General features: G+C 57.3%; 3 protein-coding genes across 6 annotated transcripts; 1 reads left to right on the top strand and 2 right to left on the bottom strand.

Moving 5' to 3' along the window:
* Positions 1–90: 90 nt before the first annotated feature.
* EI24 (EI24 autophagy associated transmembrane protein) lies at positions 91–7,482 on the bottom strand. Of its 3 annotated transcripts, none has more exons than XM_071576033.1 (11): positions 7,407–7,482; positions 6,593–6,740; positions 4,916–5,061; positions 3,698–3,758; positions 3,034–3,100; positions 2,488–2,612; positions 2,151–2,270; positions 1,947–2,058; positions 1,075–1,186; positions 908–982; positions 91–800 (listed from the first exon to the last, which is right to left on the bottom strand). In XM_071576033.1, exons 2-11 carry the CDS (start codon positions 6,632–6,634, stop codon positions 629–631), a joined length of 1,032 nt encoding a protein of 343 aa, XP_071432134.1. In that variant the 5' UTR covers positions 6,635–6,740; positions 7,407–7,482; the 3' UTR covers positions 91–628. The 3 variants fall into 3 exon arrangements, with proteins under 3 accessions (XP_071432134.1, XP_071432132.1, XP_071432133.1); XM_071576031.1 differs by having other exon boundaries at positions 6,593–6,827; positions 7,407–7,475; XM_071576032.1 differs by having other exon boundaries at positions 7,392–7,461.
* Positions 7,483–8,529: 1,047 nt separating this feature from the next.
* Positions 8,530–14,646, bottom strand: FOXRED1 (FAD dependent oxidoreductase domain containing 1). Of its 2 annotated transcripts, XM_071576118.1 has the most exons (10): positions 14,447–14,646; positions 12,930–13,174; positions 12,737–12,847; positions 12,537–12,655; positions 11,234–11,328; positions 10,625–10,726; positions 10,480–10,547; positions 10,220–10,368; positions 9,432–9,561; positions 8,530–8,982 (listed from the first exon to the last, which is right to left on the bottom strand). In XM_071576118.1, exons 1-10 carry the CDS (start codon positions 14,631–14,633, stop codon positions 8,623–8,625), a joined length of 1,566 nt encoding a protein of 521 aa, XP_071432219.1. In that variant the 5' UTR covers positions 14,634–14,646; the 3' UTR covers positions 8,530–8,622. The 2 variants fall into 2 exon arrangements, with proteins under 2 accessions (XP_071432219.1, XP_071432220.1); XM_071576119.1 differs by lacking the exon at positions 12,930–13,174 and having other exon boundaries at positions 12,737–12,786.
* A 76-nt stretch (positions 14,647–14,722) lies between these two features.
* On the top strand, positions 14,723–21,075 carry SRPRA (SRP receptor subunit alpha). Its single transcript, XM_071576450.1, has 14 exons — positions 14,723–14,881; positions 15,725–15,808; positions 16,632–16,795; positions 16,892–17,052; positions 17,174–17,327; positions 17,743–17,893; positions 18,059–18,165; positions 18,354–18,472; positions 18,747–18,833; positions 18,925–19,097; positions 19,189–19,402; positions 19,477–19,640; positions 19,768–19,866; positions 20,088–21,075. The coding sequence occupies exons 1-14, from the start codon at positions 14,762–14,764 to the stop codon at positions 20,214–20,216; spliced, it is 1,926 nt and encodes a 641-aa protein (XP_071432551.1). The 5' UTR covers positions 14,723–14,761; the 3' UTR covers positions 20,217–21,075.
* The last annotated feature ends 23 nt before the right edge of the window (positions 21,076–21,098 follow it).

Raw genomic sequence — 21,098 nt, 5'->3', positions numbered from 1 at the left:
AGCGGAAGCGACGCGTCCCCGCCACGTGGGACCGGGAGGGGCGCGGGGGCACCGGTGGCGACAACGGGAACGCAGCGGCGGCACGGCGGGAACCGTGGATTCTCCGATTTAATGTTTCAGTGTGAAAATACTAGAGAAAAGTTGATAAACCGGCCCAAAGTATCCAAAGGGGTCTTAAACGTCACCGGTTCCTTCCCCGACCCGACAGAAACGGTACATGCACGGGGGAGGGGGACACTGTGCTCGACCGCAGCGGGGACTCCCAAAAACACCCGCCCCCCTCCCGCGACCTGAGTTGGGGCACATGGAGGGAGCGGGAAGGGGGACGGGGGCAGCGGGGACACGGGGGGACACAGGGGCAAAGGAGCGCGGGGGTTCCGCCCACTGGCCTGGGGCGGGGACATGGCACGGGAAAGGCGTACAAAAGAGTCGCTATAAAACAAGCGCAGGGCACCACCCGGCTCCTGGAAACTCACAAAGGTGTTAAAAACCCAGATTTCCGCCCCCAGAATTTCCAGGAGGAGACGCAGAACCCACAGTTAGGCCTCGTTAGGCGGAGTCCTGCCTGTCCCTGGGGACGGGGGCGTGGAGAGGCCCGTGGTGTCCCCCCTCCCCGGGTGGTGGCAGCTCAGTGCCCCGGAGCAGCCGCGTGTTTGGCGGGAGAGGGCGAGGAGGAGGAGGAAGAGGAGGGGGACGAGGAGGAGGAAGCACCACTCAGGGCGGACTGAAGGTAAACGGTCTTGTGAAAGAGTCTGTTGCTGAGGAAAACCACCAAAGAGAAGAGACGGAGCTGGAAGTGGCTGCAAGAGAAGAGAGTCCATCAGGTCCCGGTGCCGGGAACGCCCCCCTGTGTTTTTTGGAGCGCTGTTGAAGGGGGGGCAGCGGGTTGGGAGGGGCAAATACTCACTAGGCTTTGCCGGGGGTCCTGGCTTCGTTGGCGCTGATGATGAAGAGAGGGAAAAGGATGGAAAAGAGGCAACCACTGCAAGGGAGAAACGCAATCAAGTAAAATCCAGGGCACTTGGCGGGTCTGGGGGTGGGTCATGAGCAGGAGGGGCAGCAGCTGTTTCCCACCTGATGATGTAGGAGGACTGCATGGCCGTGAGGAAGGCCAGTGGTAACCCGAAGCCGAAGTAGTAGGGCCAGTTCCTCTCAATGTTGGACAACCGTTGGTGCATTTCAATTCCTGCCAAGGGGAAAACCCCAAGGAATGAACCCACAGGGAGGAGGGACCCTCACTACAGAACCAGAGTCACCTGGGCTGGAAAAGCCCTCCCAGCCCATGGAGTCCAGCCTGTGACCCATCCCAGAGCACTGAGTGCCACAGCCAGTCCTTGCTCGGACACCTCCAGGGGTGGGCACTCCAAACCTCCCCGGGCAGCTCCTTCCAGTATCTGACAGTCCTTTTTCAGGAAGAAATTCTTCCTGATGTCCAACCCTACCCTCCCCTGGCACAGCTGGAGGCCGATTCCTCTTGTCCTGTCCCTGTTCCCTGGGAGCAGAGCCCGGCTTCCCCCTCCTGGCAGGGAGTTGCAGAGAGTGAGAAGGTCCCCTCTGAGCCTCCTTCTCTGCAGGTTGAGCCCCCCTCGCTCCCTCAGCTGCTCCTGGTGCTCCAGACCCTTCCCCAACTCTGTTCCCTTCCCTGGACACACTCCAGCCCCTCAATGTCTCTTGTGAGGGGCCCAGAACTGGACACGGGGCTTGAGGTGCCTCAGCAATGCCCAGAGCACGGGGATGGTCACTGCCCTGCTCCTGTGGCCACACTATGGCTGGCAGAGGCCAGGAGTCACTGGCCTTCTTGGCCACCTGAGCACATTGCAGGCTCATGTTTATGCTTCATTCCATATAAAAACTGATGGAAAAGCAGCCTCTGACACCCCAGTTTGAGTAGAGAAACCCTCAATCCAGGTAAATCTGCCCTGCTGTGGCAGAGAGCCCTCCCTCACCTTTGTTAAACCAGCGATACTCGAAGCAGTAGAGGGAGTAGAGCAGCGACATGTGGAGGAGGCTGATGAGCTGCCCGATGAGGTCGATGGGGAACAGGCTCACGATCATTCCCTGGGACAGGAAAGGAGCAGGTGAGTGAGGATGCTCAGGGATTGGGGGAACCAGCACAGGGGCCCCCTGGGGCTGGCAGTGTCCCACCTCACCTGGATGAGGAAGAGTGCCTGCAGCAGGAGGTTGAACAACATGTCGGCGATGATTTTGCTGACGCTGGGGAAGGGGTGAGGCTTCCTGCCCGACACCTCGAACGCCAGGTCTGCGATGTCCTGCCAGCCAGAGAGAGGCCCTTGAGGAAAGGGAACTCCAGAGGAATGGGGGCTTCAGGGAAATTAAACCTGGGATGATGTTATTGAGCTGCTTTTGCCCACCAGAGCCCATTTTGGGGAAGGGGTTTCACCCTGTGCCCCCACACCACCTGATGGAGCCCCAGTGAGGAACCTCCCCCCGTCTGCTCAAGGCAGGGCCCAGGTTCCTGCCACGTACCTGAAACCAGATGGCATTGACCACCTTACTGAGCACAAAGAGGGGCAGGACCCAGAGAGCGCTGAAAATGGAGGTGAGGATGAACTCCAGCCAGGACCAGACGTCGCCGTGTAAGGACGGGTCACCTTCGGAACAGACACAGGGACACACGTGAGGATCTGGAGTAGGAGCCTCCAACTGCTCCCTGGCACAGCCATCGCGGAATTTCTCCCGATTGTTGTGCTTTAAATGTCTCTCAAAGCACATTTCCACCCACTTGCTTTTTTATTTAACTGCAAAAATACACTGACAAACGTGTTTTGAGTGGTAAAACTCCCAGGCTGGATCTCCAACACACACAGGCTGATCCACTGCTGGATTTCTGCTGAACAATTAATGATGGGATTGATTGGTACAGGGAGGAAGAGGAAAACAACACAAGGAGAGAGCAGTGTGAGGAACAGCTCCACAGGACAAAGCCTTGGCTCGTGTGGGTGTTGGGAGCCCCAAAGCTCATCCCTGGGTTGCTCAGCAGCCCAAGCACAGCCCGAGGGCAAAGGAACTCACCGATGATCTGCGCCGTGACCGACTGAAGAACTGGGATGAACACTCGGTAGAACAAGAAGAGACTCAGCTGCAGGGAAAAGCAGACAACAAGGGTTCTCAGTGAGGCTCTGCATGGTCATTTCTGTGCTCCTGTGGCCATGGATCCAAAGGCAGATGTGCCTCTGCTGCCACAGTGATCCATAAATACAGAGGAACAAGGATCTCTGCTTAAATACAGCCCCAGTCTACAACTGAGCACTTCAATATTCCCATGCCCATCCCTGGTACAGGAAAATGAAGCTGGTGATTAAGAGGCTGCAAAGTGTCAGGTCCATTAGGAGCAGCCTCATGACACAGCCAGGGGAAGGTCAAAGCCAAGGAAATGCCTCTAAGGCATCAATATCCAATTGGTAAAGCAATGTCCCAGGCTGCAGCAGAGCAGGAGTTGAATATTTGGGTGGAGAGTCAGAAAAGCAGCTCATGGGCTCACGTGTGGGTCTCCTGGTCCTGTATCCCATAGTGAATCCCTTAAAATACAGCACTGGGATGGGAACATGGTGGCTCCCAGCAATTCCTGCTGCCACACTGATGGCTCACCACTCCCAGCAGAAGGGCTGGAGCAGGACACGGGTTTTCACAGGGGTTTTAAAATAAAACACATGAAAAATAAGAAGCCTCCACATACCCAGAAGACGCCTCCGTTCCAGGCACAACACTGAAATATCCGGCTCACTATTCGGGGTTCACTGCAGAAGAGAGACCTGTTAGTGCCCCAGCACCTGGACAAAGCTCTGCCCCACATTTTGGGCACCTTGGGAATGTCACCAAGAACCAGATCAGGGACAGTGGTACACCTGATTTCATGCAAACATGGGAATCCTGGAAGGAATCCTGGCACAGACTCACACCAGTCTCAGCCAGCACAGTCTCTACCAGATGTACATCAGGGAGACTCTTCAACCTTTACTAATTCCCATAATCTGCACTGAAATGGAAGAAGACCAAAGCTTTCTTCCAGATTTTTAAGCATTTCAGGCATCATTCTCCTTAAACTCTTGACACAGTAAAATTAGGGAGTTTGGGGTGTTTTTGGACTCAGCACAGACTGTTTCAGCTCAGAGTGGTTTTGGTGCCTTCATCTGGACACGCAAGAGCAGCTCTGTGGGACTCGGCAGCACTTTCCCAGCCAGGTCTTACTACTGAGGGGACTTTGCTACAAAGAAAACCAGCAAAATTCAGCAGTTTAGTGCCCCTAAAGTTTGTATTATTCCTCAGGGGCAGCCCATGTGTGAACCCCTGGGGATGATGAGGGTGAAGGGAGACTTTTCTTTCCCATTTCAGCCATCCTACATCCCAGCTGGGCAGAAAAACTGGGAAATGTCTCAGACATTCCCAAAACCACCGTGTGAGGTGCCAGCCCAGAGTAATCAGGGCAGCAGAGACACATCCTGGCGCAGTTTGGGAGTCAGACATGGGAACAGATGCTGTTTGCTCCCACGTGGAGATAATTCTGGCATTTCCAGAACCACTGAGATTCTGCAGCTCCAGACACCGCAGGCCTGGGGAAAAGGGATGGATCTGAGCTGCTGTTTCTTCCCTGATCCCATGATTATCAGCAACAACAATGGATCTGAGAAGTCTGAGGATTCCAGAGGAAAAGAAACCCAAGAAACCCATAAATCCACACTCCTTCAATGTGTACAGCTCCACACCTTCCAGTGGCAATTCAAACTAACTATCAAACAACATAAAAGGTCCGACTTCTTATCTCGCAGTTACAGCTCCAGATCCATTACGCAGTGGAAAAACAGAGTTTCATGCCACATTTTCCCCATTTATTGGCTCTGACTACCAGAGGAGAAGGGAATTGCCCCATTTCTGGCTCGCTGGGCCTTGTACTCACTTCTCTTGTTTCTTCTCTTCCATGTGAAACCTCCGCTGGGCCAGCGCGCTGTTGGCTCTCCTCCGCCTCTGCTCTTCCCTTTTCTGCTGGATCCGCGCGTCCAGCTTGGAGATGGTGCAGATGCCCCAGATGGAGTCCTTAATTCCCTGTGCACACAAGGAGAGAGGAGGAATGGGATGTGCCATCAAACCCCTCCTGGCTCCCTGGCTGGCCTCGCTCCCTGGGTAAGGAGCGCCAAGGCTGGAGCAGCAGCAGCACCTCTTTGCCATGGCCTGGTGACCCAAATCCCTGCACGTTCCAGCAGCTCCAGGAGCAGCAGGAATTCTTCAGTAAAGGTGTGATTTCCCTTCCAATCTGCACTATTTATAACCCTGGCAAAAGCCAAGGAGTCGGATCTCTCCCAGCCCTGTCTGGCAGGAAGACCCTCGTCCCCTGCCAGCACTTTGAGGCCAATAAAATGGAATTACACAAATGTTTGGGATGTGCAAAGTCTGAGTGTACGTACGAGTTTGCTGCTCACTCCTTCACAAACAAAAGTATCTGTCCTCGTCCCAGAAACATCCTCCCACCAGCCACATCAGTGCTAACCTGTTACTAGGAATGTGTCCAGAAGTTTTCCTTTACTCAGTGTTGGAAAGATTTACAGCATCACCTCTTAGACTCAGGTTGCTCCACCCCTGGCAGTGCCCAAGGCCAGGCTGGACAGGGCTTGGAGCACCCGGGGCTGGTGGGAGGTGTCCCTGCCCGTGGCAGGGGGTGGCACTGGATGGGCTTTATGGTCTCTTCCAACCCAAACCATTCTGGGATCCTACTGAGTTATTTCCAACTCCAGACAGTTCCACAACCATTGTCATCACAATTTCCCTTTACAATAAAGGCCATAAGGATGAGCCAGGACATGTCATTGCCCTGGTGACAGGAGTGACATGGATCAAAGAGGATACATTTCAGTGCCATATATATACACACCATATATAGTTATGTGTTAGATATAATTATAATGGCTATGTATTATCTCATGTTTTTGTGTATTAAATATGATTTACTATAATTTATATTATATGCTAATAGAGTATATCTATAAATTATGTAAAGTATAAAATATGTAAGATGCATGAGATATATAAAATGTATAATACGTACAAAATGTATAATACATATAAAATTCATAATATATATAAAATGCATTATCTATATAAAATGTGTAACATATAAAATGCATAATATATATAAAATTCATAATATATATAAAATTCATAATATATATAAAATTCATAATACATATAAAATGGATAATACATATAAATGCATAATACATGTAAAATGTATAATACATATAAAATGTATAATACATATAAAATGCATTATATATACAAAATGCATTATATAAAATGTATAATATCTATAAAATATGTTCTAAGGTACATAACATGTAAATGTATACTCAAATATATCACGTAGATAACATAAACACTAAAATATATCCTATATATAAAATATATACTATACATTTTATGTACATTACACATTAGCCTGTGCCCAAGGGAATCTGTCAGAGGCTCAGCAGCGAACACCGAGCCCTTTGCAACACGCACAGCGAACAGCGGGGCCCTGTCCCGGCTCCCCGAGCCCCGGGGAGGGAGGGAGGGAGCGAGGGAGGCGCTCCCGGAGCCTCACCCTGACGAGGTCATGAAGGAAGGTTCTCACGCTGTCGGCCATCTCGACTCCAGCATCACCTCTGCTTCCCAAACTATCAGCTACAGGGAGAGGGGGAGCGCCGGGCCCGGGCCTGGCTCATCCTGGAGAGACCGGACACAGGTGGAGCCTGCGGGGGAGAACACGGGCCGTGCAGGGCGGGCAGTTCCCGGGGCACAGCCCCTTCTGCCGCGGGACGGGGCCCGAGGAGCAGCTCCTGCAAAACCCCAGAGAAATAAAACCAGCGTCCCGATCAAGGGAAAACCTCGTGCTGTCCCAGCAGGGCTCCAGCCCTCGCTCCGCCCGCAGCGCTGGGGCCCGGCCGGGCGGTGCTGCCGCAGCACGAGCGACTAAAAATAATTTTTTAAAAAGGGCGTTGTTTTGGTAGTTGCGAGTCAAACGCTGCCGGGGCCTGAGCTGCGGGGCCAGAACCGCCCTGCAGGTTTACCGAAGAATTAACCACGGGCAGGTCCATCCCACCCACCAGGCCCGTGCCTGTGCGCGGGACCCACAGGGGTGCCCGGGGGTCACGGCCCGCCCGGGGGTGCCCCGGAGCGGAGCCCGGGCCGCTGTCGGGGGTCGGTGTGACCCGGCACGGGGTGGGGGGCAGCGTGTCCCCTCAGCGCCGCTCCCAGTCCCCGTGTGTGTATGGCGGACCCCCAATTCCCTCACCGCTCGCTTCCCCAGGGCTGCCCCGCGGTTCCCGGGCGGTCCCGCCGCCGGTGCCCCCGGCCGCAGCCCCGCTCCCCGCCCCGTTCCCCGCTCCCCGCCCCGCACGGACCTGCCCCGCACTCACCGGGACGGGCCGGGCGCACGGCGGGACGGGCCCGGCTCTCACGGCCCGGCCGCGCCCACCGCGCATGCGCCGCGCGCACGCCCCGCCGCGGCACCGCCCCCTTCCCGCCTTCCGCGCACTGCGCATGCGCCGACTGCCGACCGCCGCCAGGGGGCACCACACACACGGGGAGAGGAATTGGGAGCGTTGGGAGATACTGGGAATAGTGGGGAGATGATGGAGGATACTGAGAGCTAATGGGGATAACTGGGGATAGTAGGGATAACTGGGAATAGTGGGGTTAATGGGGAATAATGGGAATAGTGGGGGATAATGGGGATAACTGGGGATAACTGGGAATAGTGGGGGATAATGGGGAGATGACGGAGGATACTGGGAGGTAATGGGGATAACTGGGGATAGTAGGGATAACTGGGAATAGTGGGGGATAATGGGAATAACTGGGGATAACTGGGAATAGTGGGGGATAATGGGGATAACTGGGAATAGTGGGGATAACTAGGAATAATGGATAATGGGGATAACTGGTAATAGTGGGGATAACTAGGAATAGTGGGGGATAATGGGGATAACTGAGGCTGGTGGATGCTAAATACTGGAGAATACTGGAGGGATAAGAGGGATAACTGGGGCTGGGGGCACTGGAGGGGGAATACTCGGTGCTCTGGATCATAATGAAAATACTGGTCAGAATGGAGGATACTGGAGATACTGCGACTGGGAGTATGGGAACATAATAGGGATCCTGGGGGTAGTGGAGACGCTGGGTGGATATTGGGGACACTGGGAGTATGGAACATAATGGGGATACTGGAGCTGGGGGGCACTGGGGGGATTATGGGAGCACTGGGGACAGTGAGGGGTAGTGGGGACTCTGGGACTGGGAGTATAGAACACAATGGGGATACTGGAGCTGGGGGGCACTGGAAGGGTCATGGGAGCAGTGGGGGCAATGAGGGGTAGTGGGGACACTGGGAGTGTGGGAACATAATGGGGATGCTGGGGCGAGTGGGGTGCAGTGGGGACACTGAAGGTGTGAGGGAGCATAATGGGGACACTGGGACATTCAGAGGGGGATACTGGTGGTGCTGGTGGAGGGACCATGACGGGTCTGGACCCCATTAATTCATCACCCATCCCTTTTATTCCTACGGGACACACGCCAGCCTGGGGAGGGGCCCCAGGGCCCCGCCTGGTGGTCCCCTCCCCGCCGCCATCAGACCACGCCGCCCTCCCGCAGGGGCTCTCCGGCCCCCAGCCGGGCCCAGCCCAGCCGCTGCAGGTCCAGGCTCTCGAAGCGGCCGCGCACCACCAGCTCTGCCAGCGCCCTGCCCGCGGCCGGCGCGTGCTGCAGCCCGTGCCCGCTGAACCCCCCGGCCACAAACAGGTTCTCCAGCCGGGGGTGCGGGCCAAGCACCCCGTTCTGGTCGAAGGTGTTGTAGTCGTAGTACCCTGCCCAGGCGCCCCGGACCCGCAGAGACTCGAAGCACGGCACACGCCGCGCCAGCAGCGGCCAGATCTGCTCCTGGAAGAAGTCGTGGTCCACCGAGAGGTCACTGGGGTCTGGCTCCTCCTCCTGGGAAAGGGTGAATTGGGGGTTGGTAAAGAATTGTGGTTGGTAAGGATTTGGGGCAGGGGTGGTAAAGAATTAGGGAGTTGGTAAGGAATTGTGGGGTTTGGTAAAGAATTGGTGGAGTTGGTAAGGAATTGGGGTGGTTGGTAAAGATTTGGTGGGATTGGTAAAGAAGTGGGGTGGTTGGTAAAGAATTGGGGGTGTTGGTAAGGAATTGGAGTGTGGGTGGTAAAGAATTGGGGTGATGGTGGTTAAGAATTGGGGGAGTTAGTAAAGAATTGGGGGGAGTTAGTAAAGAATTGGGGGGAGTTGGTAAAGAATTGGGGGGATTGGTGAGGAATTGGTGGAGTTGGTAGAGAACTGGGGGGGTTGGTGAGGAATTGGGGGGGTTGGTGAGGAATTGGGGGGCACTGGTAAAGAAAAGGGGGTGGATGACCCAGGGGACCCCTCACCTCCGGAGGGCTCATCCCGCCCAGGTAGTTCCCGGCGATGCCGTCCCGGCGGAAATAGGCACCAGAGGTGTCCACGAGGAGGGGGCAGGACAGGCCGGGTCCATCCGGGCAGTGCCATGAGAACACGTACCTGGGGGACCCCCCAAGCAGGGTGAGCAGTGCTGCCCCTGCCCCCACAAGGTGGAGCTGGGATGGGACCCCCCAAAAAATAACATTGAGGGGTCAGGTCACTCCCAGAGGGGCTGGGACTGGGGATGCTGGGGGGATACTGGGGACACTGGAAATGGGGGCACTGGGGGACAGTGTGGGGATAATGGGGACACTGGAAATGGGGGCACTGGGGGACAGTGTGGGGATAATGGGGACACTGGAAATGGGGGCACTGGAACTTAATGGGGGCACTGGGTGGATATTGGGACTGGGAGCACTGTGGGGGGTAATGAGGGCACTGGGGGCATACTGGTGGTACTGGGGATACTGGGACTGGGGAGACAGTAGGTGACACTAGGACTGAGAGTACGGAAATATAATGAGGATACTGGAGCTGGGGGCACTGGAGGGACAATGGGAACCCCAGGATGCAACACCTACTTTCCAAAAATAAGGCTAAGGGAGTTCACCCTCCCCTGCTGAAGTTGGAGGATGGTGGGATGCAAATCCCCTGACCCCTAAAATAAAGCACCAGGGGGGTCCGTGGCTCCACCCCCTCCAAGGTGGGGTGGTGGGTGCCAGGATGACAAGAGAGGGGCGCTGCCAGGCTGTGCCCCTGCCATGAGCCCCCCACATACCTCTTCCTGGGCTGGATGGGCAGGGGGGGCTGGCACAGCTCCCCTGGGATCCCCTCCGCCTCCAGCAGCTTCCCGGCCCAGGCGCCCGCGGCGTTGACCACGATGGAGCAGGCGACGGGCTGGTATTCCAGGCTGTCTGGCATGTAGATCTGGGGGGCATGGACGTGGGGGGGGTCACGGACACTCCTGGGGACCCCCGAGTTCTGGGGGTCACACACACACACACACACACACACACACACACACACACACACACTCACGTGGACGTATTTGATGCGCGTGGACTTTGTTTCCGATGGGATCGGGTCGCTGGCCGAGGTGACAAAAGCTGGAGGTTTTTGGGTTAAGGTGGGGGGTCCTGGGGGTGGCGGGGGGTGGCCCCTGCTGTGCTCCCCCATTCCTCACCTCGCACCTCCCCGCAGCAGTTGTGGACCCCCAGGGATGTGGCTTTGCGCCGGAGAGCGTTGAGGAGGATCCAGGGGTCAAACCAGCCTTCATCCTCCAGACCTGGGGGGGACACGTGGGGGGCACTGCAGTGGGACCCCCCAAAAACACAGTTCCTTGGCTAATTCCATTGCATGTGCTACAAATATGACTCCTGTACAGCCTGGGGCACACAGTGGGAATCAGCAAGATAAGCAGTTTTACAGATGAACCTTCTTCCCTGTGTTCCTAGGAATGTGTGGGATTCCTGTAGGTTACTGAGTATCGCCGGAAGTTTAAGGAGTGTTTCAAGTGCTAATTGCAGACACTTAATTTGTACAGAGCTGGCAATTCCAAAATATCAGGTAGTCCTTATACCTGCATGTATCCCCTTTTCTAGGGCTAAAAATATGTGAAAATTATATTACTGTGAGCACCTGCTCACTCTCAATTCACCGACTGTTGGTGTTCCAAGAACTCCTGTTGTTTTACTGGGGAATGGAAAGAAGACAACTGGACATTCCCTTCCATAAATAAAGGCAGGACTGCAGGAAGCACCAGCAGGGATGGGGATGATGCCCCTCCACATACCATAGGATGCCACGGCCACGTCCTCTGTGTTTATCCAGGGGAATTTCTCCTTCAGCTTGGTGGGGGACAGCAGGGCCACCTGTGCCCCTTCGTTCCTGGGGACAGCCAGTATGAGGAGGGAGGGTCAGTATCACAGAATCATAGAATGGATTGGGTTGGAAAAGCCCTCCGAGATCATCAAGTTCAACCCTTGGTCCAACTCCAGTCCCTTTACCAGATCATGGCACTCAGTGCCACGGCCAAGCTCAGCTGAAAAACCTCCAGGGATGGGGAATCCACCCCCTCTCTGGGCAGCCCATTCCAATCCCTGAGCACTCTCTCTGCAAAGAATTTCTTTCTGCTCTCCAACTTCAATTTCCCCTGGCAGAGCTTGAGCCCATCGTGCCCCCTTGTCCTATTGCTGAGTGCCTGGGAGAAGAGACCAACCCCCACCTGGCCAGAACTTCCCTTCAGGGAGTTCCAGACAGTGCTGAGGTCACCTCTGAGCCTCCTCTTCTCCAGCCTGAACACCCCCAGCTCCCTCAGCCTCTCCCCACAGCACTTGTGCTCCAGTCCCTTCTCCAGCCTCGTTGCTCTTCTCTGGCCCTGCTCCAGCCCCTCAATCTCTTTCCTCAACTGAGGGGCCCAGAACTGAACACAACACTCAAGGTGTGGCCTCTCCAGAGCTGAGTCCAGGGGAAGGGTCACTGCCTTGGGCCTGCTGGCCACACTATTTTTGATCCAGGCCTGGATTCCATTGGCCTTCTTGGCCACCTGGGCACACTGTTGGCTCATGTTGAGCTTCCTGTCAATCAGTCCCCCCAGGTCCCTCTGCCTGGCTGCTCTCCAGCCACTCTGTGCTCACCCTGAGCTGCTGCAGGGGGTTGTTGTGGCCAAAGGGCAGGACCTGCACTTGGCCTTGTTGAACTTCATCCCATTGGAATCAGCCCATCCCTCAAGTCTATCCAGAGCCCTCTGCAGAGCCCTCCTGCCTTCCAGCAGGTCGACACTCCCTCCCAACTTGGTGTCATCAGCAAATTTGCTGATGATGGACTCAATCTCCTCATCTAAATCATCAATAAAGATGTTAAACAGGACTGGACCCAACACAGACCCCTGGGGAACACCACTGGTGACCAGCCGCCAGCTGGACACAGCTCCGTTCACCAGCACTCTCTGGGCCTGACCCTCCAGCCAGCTCCTGACCCAGCAGAGGGTACACTTGTCCAAGCCATGGGCTACCAGCTTTTCCAGGAGTATGTAATGGGATGGCCCCCAAGACCCCCAGATCCTCTTTCTGGGGGGACCTGTGTGTGTCCCCCACCTCTGGAGCTGGACATTGGCCTCCAACTCAGCAGCTCTGTCCGGGGAGGCGAGGAACAGGTACCCGGAGGGCTGGAACTGGATATCAATGGGGGGCTCGCTGGGCACCCCAAGGTGCTCCTGTAAGGAGGGGAGGGACCCTGGTGAGTGGGGCTGGGCCCCCCAAATCACCCTCCCGTCCACCCAACCAGCCCCACGTACGTTGATGTTGCGGAGGAAGCTGGCGGAGAACCGGGACATCTGGATGTTTTCTGGAAGGGAAAACTGCTGCCTGATCCCCCCCACTGACAGCACCGTGGAGGCTCTGGAGTACTGGAAGGGAGGATCCCCCTCAGTTACCAGGGGCTCAGGGGGGTCCCCAGGGCCATGCCCTACCCGGGAGGGGGTGTCTCACCGTGGGGTCCCGCTCCACCACCAGCACCTTCATGCCGTGCCGCCGGTACCGGCCCTCCAGCATCTTCAGCCAGTAGGCCACGGACCAGCCCACCACGCCGCCCCCCACCACCACCACGTCGGCCTCGTCGGGGGGCCGGGGGTCGGGGTGGGTCCCCGGGGGGGTCCAGCGCCCCCAGGCACTCCCCGCAGCCGGCACCTGATCCCGCAGGGCCTGCCCCAGGCGCCCCAGGCTCTGCCCCAGCTCTGCCGGGGAGAGGAGAGGCTGCCAGGCCTGGGGGCACAGCTGGCAGCCCCCATGGACCACCCCAGAACCCCCTGCATCCCTTGGAACCACCCCAGTACCCCCTGCATCCCCTGGGATCACCCCAATTCCCTCTGGGATCACCCCAGAACCCCCTGCATTTCCTGGGGCCACCCCAGTTCTCTGTGGGACCACTCCAGAACCCCCTGCATCCCACGGGACCACCCCAATTTCCTCTGGGATCACTCCAGTATCCCCTGGAACCACCACAGTTCTCTCTGGGACCACTCCAGTACTCTCTCCATCCCCATGGACCCTCCCAGTATCCCCTGCATCCCCTGGGACCACTGCAGTTCCTTCTGCAGCCCATGGGACCACCGTAAACCCCTTCAGGACACTCCTGGGACACCCCCAGTTCCCCAGACACTCTCCAGGGCCTCTCTGTGACCCCCTCACCAGGACCCCCTGGGTTCTCTGGTACCTCTGGGGACCCTCTGTGAACCCCCAGAACCCCTCCCCAGTCCCCCTGGAACCCACATCAGTCCCTTCTGGGTACCCCCAGGCTGCTCTGAGACACCCCAAGGCCCCTGTGAGGTGCCCCCTTGGGCCCCCAGTCCCCTCTGGCTCCCCCCCTTCCAGTCTCTGAGACCACTGGTGACCCAGTCCCCCCCTTCGGCCCCCACTGGGATCTCCCACGGTCCCAAGAAACCCCCTATACCCCTCTGGGACCCTCCTATGATACCCCCATAACCATCCCAATGTCTCCTCCATTCCCAGTTATTCCCCATCCCCAGGGCTCCCCCATATACCCCCATAATCATCTCAGCAAGGCCCCCATTCCCAGTGCCCTCCCGATTCCCAGTGATGCCCCATTCCCAGCAACCTCCTATTCCCAGAGATTCTCCATTCCCAGTGACTCCCCATTCCCAGTGCCCCCCTGTTCCCAGTGACCTACCCATTCCCAGCGACCCCGCATTCCCAGTGACCCCCTATTCCCCGTGATCCCCCATTCCCAGTGACCCCTATTCCCCGTGATCCCTCTATTCCCAGTGACTCCCGCATTCCCAGTGACCTCCCCATTCCCAGTGACCTCCCCATTCCCAGTGACACCCGATTCTCTGTGAACCTCCATTCCCAGTGACCTCCCCATTCCCAGTGACCTCCCCATTCCCACCGACCCCGCATTCCCTTGACCCGCTTCCCGTTACCCCCGATCCCCCCCGCCATTCCCCCCGGTGCGGTGCCCAGCCTTGGCCGTGCTCCGCGGGGCTCACCGCGGAAGAAGTCGGGGCGTTCTGTGCGGTCGGTGCGTGCGGGGCGGTCCGTGCGGAGCTGCCGCTGCTGCTGCGGGGCCGTTCCCGTTCCCGTTCCCGGCCCGGGGGTCCCCCCGAGGGTCCCCCCGAGGGTCCCCCCGCGCGCCCCCCGCGCGCCCCGGCCCAGCGCGCGCCCGCACCGCAGCATGGCCACGCCCCCTCGCGCGGGCACGCCCCCCCCGCCCCGCGCGCTCCCGCCAATGGCGCGCGGGGGGCGGCGCTTCCGGCGGAAGCGCGGGGCAGAGCGACGTGTGGCCGGCAGGGCCCGGCGCCGCCATGCTCGACTTCTTCACCATCTTCAGCAAGGGCGGCCTCGTCCTCTGGTGCTTCCAGGGCGTGCGCGGGCCCGCCGCCACCGCCCCCGTCAATGCGCTCATCCGCTCCGTGCTCCTGCAGGTCGGGCCGGGGGCGGGCACAGCTGTGTGGAGGGTGATGGGGGGAACAGCCCTGAGGGGGAGGGGGAGCGAGGCCACGTACCTGGCGGGGGGTGCTGGGACCACCCACCCGGGGAGGGAGAGACGGGGAGAGTGTAACGGAATGGGGGGTGCTGGGACCGCCCGCCCGGGGAGGGAGAGACGGGGAGAGTGTAACGGAACGGGGGTGCTGGGACCACCCACCCGGGGAGGGAGAGACGGGGAGAGTGTAACGGAACGGGGGTGCTGGGACCGCCCGCCCGGGGAGGGAGAGACGGGGAGAGTGTAACGGAACGGGGGTGCTGGGACCGCCCGCCCGGGGAGGGAGAGACGGGGAGAGTGTAACGGAATGGGGGTGCTGGGACCGCCCGCCCGGGGAGGGAGGGCCGGTGAGCGCGCAGCCCTGGCGGGGCAGGAGGGGCCGGGCAGACACGGGCACAGACACCTGCGGGGGCAGCGGGATCGCCCGGCTGAGGGGCGGGGTGGGCGGGACCACTTGCATGGGGAGGGGAGATTTGGGTGGGTCCATCAACCTGGGGAGGGGAGGGGGCTCACAGGTGGGACCACCTGTTGGGGGTGGGGTCCACCCCTCCGGGGCCATCTCAGGGAGGAGAGGGACATGAGGGGAACCACCTACCCGAGGGGGGGGACACAGGCGTGACTCGGGGGGTCGGTGGGATAACCCACGTGGGGGGGAAGGATGGGACCACCTGTGCAGGATCACCTGTAAGGGACACTGCACCGCTTTTGGGGAGAGGGGGGCAGGGACAATGAGGGCGATTCCTCCTGGCACTGGCACCCAGTTCTGACAGCTCCTCTCCCTCAGGAGCGAGGAGGCAACAACTCCTTCACCCATGAAGCCCTCACGCTCAAGTACAAACTGGACAACCAGTTTGAGCTGGTGTTTGTGGTAAGAGACACCCCCCCCAGGCACCCCTGGGATAGCAGGGGGGTCCCTTCTGCCTCCTGGGATGCCCCCAAACCCAAGGGAGGGGCACTGTCCCAGAGCAGAGGGGGAGCAGTGCCCGGTGGGCTGTGGTTTGGGCAAACAGCTGTTCTCACTGTGTGGGGCTGGGCCTCAGCTCCCAGCCTGGCCTGACTCCTCTGGCTCTGGGATTTTGGGGGGTATTGTTGGGGGTCTTGGCATTCGTGGCTCTGGGAGGGTCTTGGAGGAGTCAAGCAGTGCCCCCAGCATAGCCAGGACCCCGGTGGAGGGTGGACAGAGGTGTCTCCCAGCCCTTCACCACTGCAGGAGCAGCTTACTTTAATCATCTGTAACAAGATTAAAACTAATCAAACCTCAAATAGAAGTTGCAGCCTTGTAAAATTTCACTGTCTCCAGATCTGTTTAAGAAAATGCAGAAATGTGTTGTCCCCTTCTCTTTACGGTGCATTTAATGCTCTCCCTTTTAGTCTCCCTGCTCCTTATCTCCATAAATCCACACAACCTTCCTTGTGAACTCAGAGATAAGCAGAAGGTTTTCTGCCCTTACACTACGTGTCCTTGTTGCCATGAGACAGCCCAGGTGTGTTCAGTTGCCTTTGGAAGTGAAGCCCTGGGCTGGTTTTTACCTTTTGGGGGGGAATTTAAAAGCTTGGGAAGGCAGAGCAGAAAGCGCAGCCTGAGGCTTGCCCAAGATAAGGGACTCTGAGTTAAACAGAGAGGCTTTTGTTCCCTTCCTGCTGTGACATGAGCTGGAAGTGCAGTGTCTGTTGGCTGTGCCCCCTGGCAGGTGGGATTCCAGAAGATCCTGACTCTAACCTATGTGGACAAGTTGATAGACGACGTCCATAAGGAGTTCCGGGACAAATACCGCAACGAGTTCCAGCAGAAAGGGGCCCTGGGCCTCCTAAATGGCACCTTTGATTTTAAAGATGACTTCATGCGCCTCCTCCGGTACCAGGGCCTGGGCTTTGTGTTACACTTCAGTTTTGAGCAGAGCTGGGAGGGGGGAAGAGCTGGAATCCAGGCTAACAGGTCAGCTTCCCACAGGGATGCAGAGGAGAGCAGCAAGGTCCGAGCTCCCACGGTAATGAAGACGTTTGAGCAGTCTCTGAAATCCCAGAAGACTGTCAAGTGTATGATCGAAACCCGAGGGGAGAAACCAAAGGAGAAGGTCAAGAACAAGAAGAACAAAGGTTCCAAAAAAGAGGGTGAGCTGATGGGGAAGATAAATAGGGGGGAAATAAGTATTTCAGAGCTCTGTGTCTCAGCCTGTGCTTTCCCAACTTGCTTGGAGCTGGTCTGAGCTCATGTGGGGGCTCTTCCCATCAGGAACTGAAGCTGCCACAGCACCCAGTAAAGCACCTGCAGGTGACAAGCAGCCCTCGACAGCAGGGGAAAAAGAGGAGCTGACCAAGGATGAAATCCTGCAGAAGAACCGTGAGGAATTCTTCAGGAGACACATGAAAGCCGGGGAGAAGTCCAGGTGGGTGATGAGGGCATGGTCAGTCCTCCTGTGCTTTGACCCAGACCATGGCTGAGTCATTTTGGTGACCCCTGGAAGTCAGACCTCACTTTCCTGCACCTTATTTCCCTTTTCCTTATTTCCCTGCTTGCTGGAAAGACTGTGAGAGGGCAGGTAGGGGTTATAAAGGGGAAATTGATCCTGATCCCTTCCCTGGGAGACCCAGAAACCCAGTGTGTGCCTGGGAGAGGTCCAGACCTGCCTTTAGTGAGCAGACAGCAGAGATGCATCAGCAATGCCATACAGGGTTAAAGTTCAGATAAATGAACTCTGGAGACCAAATCCACCAGGTTTAGCCTTAATTTCTGCCTTTTTGGGTAGTCCAGGCTTTTATTTTTCACTGAACACAAGGTGTCCCTGCGCTTTGTTTCCTCAGATCTCCCAAGCCCGACGCACAGAAGGAGAAGGGGAAGAAGCCCCGGGTGTGGGATCTGGGGAACTCTAATGCCAAAGTACTGGATTACAGTAATTCCACCACCAACGGCAGCGCCGAGGCCTGTCCCGTGGAGGAGTTTGACCCTGACATGGTAAAGAACAGTCAGGGCGCTCCATCTACCAGCACACGTTGTCTGGGATCAGCTGGGCATTGTGAACCCAGCCTGGCCTCCACGGCTGGATGAGAAGGGATTGTGAGGAAACACAGAACGGGGATCTTGGCACCCAGCCTGTAAAGCTCCTTCTCCCCCTCACAGGCCCTGGGGGACAAAAATCGGGAGCCCGGACGCCTCTATGACCTGGAATATGAGAGTGAGGATGAAGCCGAGGAGGAGAAGGTTGTCCAGAACACTTCAAAACCCAGGTAGAGACTCCCACGGTCCCTGCTTGTCACATGGGCCTTGAATTCTCTCCCATAACTCCTCCTCCAGTCTAACCAGTCATGCAGGAAGGACAAACTGGTGTGTTACTCTACTCAGGGTAGGCCCTTCCTCTATCTGACCTTTGCAACTTGCTCTTGAACCTCAAAGTGTCTCCTCTGCTTCTCTGCAGTGTGAAGAAGGGTGGCCTGGGGGGCATGTTTGGCATGCTGAAGGGCCTGGTGGGCTCCAAGAGCTTGACAAGAGAGGACATGGACCCTGTGCTGGAGAAGATGAAGGATCACTTGATCGGTATGTCTGGATCTGTGGTGGGGTGGTGGTGGTGGTTCCCTGTGCTCCATTGGGTGGACCCTACCTATGCTTTGGGATGTTCCTGCCCACAGGAACTGTGGTGGGTTCCTGTCTTGCCTCTTGGGAGCCCCTGATGGTGCAGCACAAGGAGGACAGTGGTCAGATCCAATGGGGATCCCAGGCACTGGCTCCATCCTTCCGCTGATGCCGATGTCCAGCACACATAACCTTCTCGACAGCACTGACTCCCTGCTCTTGTGTCTCTTTCTCAAAGCTAAAAATGTGGCAGCTGAGATTGCAGTGCAGCTCTGTGAATCCGTGGCCAAGAAACTAGAAGGGAAGGTGATGGGAACGTTCACCAGTAAGTGCCTGTGTGGCCTCCTGCATGTGGTTTGGAGTTTGGGTGTGTTCTCCAGGCGTGATGGGTCCTCTTTCCATCGCCCCCTTCCCAGCGGTGACCTCGACGGTGAAGCAAGCGCTGCAGGAGGCCCTGGTGCAGATCCTGCAGCCCCAGCGCCGCGTGGACGTCCTGCGCGACGTCATGGATGCCCAGCGCCATCGCCGGCCCTACGTGGTCACTTTCTGTGGCGTCAACGGCGTCGGGAAGTCCACCAACCTGGCCAAGGTGGGGCAGGACCCTCCTGGGCTGCAGGGCCGGCGTGATGGGGTCAGGCTGTGGCTGCCAACACGCGCTTTTCGGTTTGTGGCCTCTGTAGATCTCGTTCTGGCTCATTGAGAACAGCTTCAGCGTCCTTATCGCCGCCTGTGACACCTTCCGTGCGGGAGCAGTGGAGCAGCTCCGCACCCACACCCGGCGCCTCAACGCGCTGCACCCCCCGGAGAGCCACGGCGGGCGCACCATGGTGCAGCTCTATGAGAAGGGCTACGGCAAGGACGCCGCAGGCATCGCCATGGAGGCCATTTCCTACGGTACGTGCAGGGCCGGGCGCGGGGGCTCTGCCCTGGGGGAACCACCGCCCCTCACGCCGCCCCTTGCTCCCCAGCGCGGAACCAGGGCTTCGACGTGGTGCTGGTGGACACGGCCGGCCGCATGCAGGACAACGCGCCCCTCATGACCGCGCTGGCCAAACTCATCGCTGTCAATGCGCCCGACCTGGTCCTGTTTGTCGGGGAGGCACTGGTGGGAAACGAGGCTGTGGATCAGCTGGTGAGCGTGAAGGCTTTTGTTCCTGAGAGATGGAGGGGGGAAAACATCCTGTTTCTGTAGGTTTTCCTGGAGGTCTGGACAGTGGCAGCACCACAAGTGCGTTTCTTGGACCCTTCTTCTCCCTCAGGTCAAGTTCAACAAGGCCCTGGCTGATCACTCCATGGCCCAGACGCCACGGCTCATCGATGGCATTGTGCTCACCAAGTTTGATACCATTGATGACAAGGTGAGGGGGCTGCTGAGGTGCCTCTCCATGGAGCTTCCAGATGGTGACTGGAGGGGAGGGAGAGAAGGAATTGTCAAACATGGGGTATCCTCCTGCATTTAAGTCGTTTGACCCACATTCAGCAGTGTGGTTCCCAGGGGTGGGGGATGAGTGTTTGATGAGCTCCCCGAGCGTTCCCAAGGGGGAAGGGCTGGGTTTCAGGTGCTGCTTGTCCCCGGCAGGTCGGCGCCGCCATCTCCATGACCTACATCACGAGCAAGCCCATCGTCTTTGTTGGTACCGGACAAACCTACTGTGATCTGCGCAGCCTGAACGCCAAGGCCGTGGTCGCAGCGCTCATGAAGGCCTAAGCCACCAAATCGCTGTGTGCAGATGTCCCAGAAGAACATGCTTTACCCCGTCACTGACTAGTCTTGCCCGTGTAGTGCAGAACAGAATGAAGGAATATTGGCACGGGGGGGGCTTTTCTTGGATAAATCCGTTTATCCAGCAAATGCCCTTCCCTGGGTTCCTCCACTCTGTTCAGTGACGCAGGCTCCCTCGCAGGAGGCTGAATCCAGAGCTTTGTATTGTTCGTGCTGCACGGGGGGTGGGCGGCACCAGGACCTGCTGTGCTTTTTGAGGGGTTTCAAGGCATTTTTTGAGCTGCTTTTGATTTTTAGGCCAGCTTAGGGAGGAGGCAGGAGGGACTTTGGCTTAGGGGCAGCTTTAGACCTAGCTGTTAATGCTGCTGCTCGGGGCAGCTCCACTGAAGCTGATAAACCAAAAAAAATGGCAACAGCCTATGCTGGGCTGGAGGGGAAATGCTAAATTGCCTTAAGGTCCCCGATTTCTGCCCTCACCAGGACTCTGGAGCAGGGTCCCCAGACACCACATACTTGGGCAGGAGCTGTAGCAGCTGGGAGTGGAGGAACAAGGCAGCGTGCCCTTTCTGGCTCCTGCCCACTGGCCTCAGCATTATCTGCAAGTAAAAAGGAAATAAACCAAACCCCATTAATACTGGAAGAGAATGGTGGCTGCTTGCTGCTTTCCTGCACCCTTTCCCCCCCCTCCGAGTGCCTCTTGATCCCAGTTGGAAGTGCTACACTGAATAATACAAACCTCTCTGACAATGTCTTGTAGCTCTGTATTGCAGATGTGCTCTAGTGCAATAAATTGAATGCTGTCTGCTAAGAGACATAATTTATATAAAATAAACTTCATAATTTCTTCTCTGTGTATAAATAACTTGC

This window comes from Pithys albifrons, chromosome 23 (assembly GCF_047495875.1).
Source record: "Pithys albifrons albifrons isolate INPA30051 chromosome 23, PitAlb_v1, whole genome shotgun sequence".
NCBI classification, from domain to species: domain Eukaryota; kingdom Metazoa; phylum Chordata; class Aves; order Passeriformes; family Thamnophilidae; genus Pithys; species Pithys albifrons.
The sequence above is the reverse complement of the archived record's forward strand: the minus strand, read 5'-3'. Positions and strand labels throughout refer to the sequence as shown.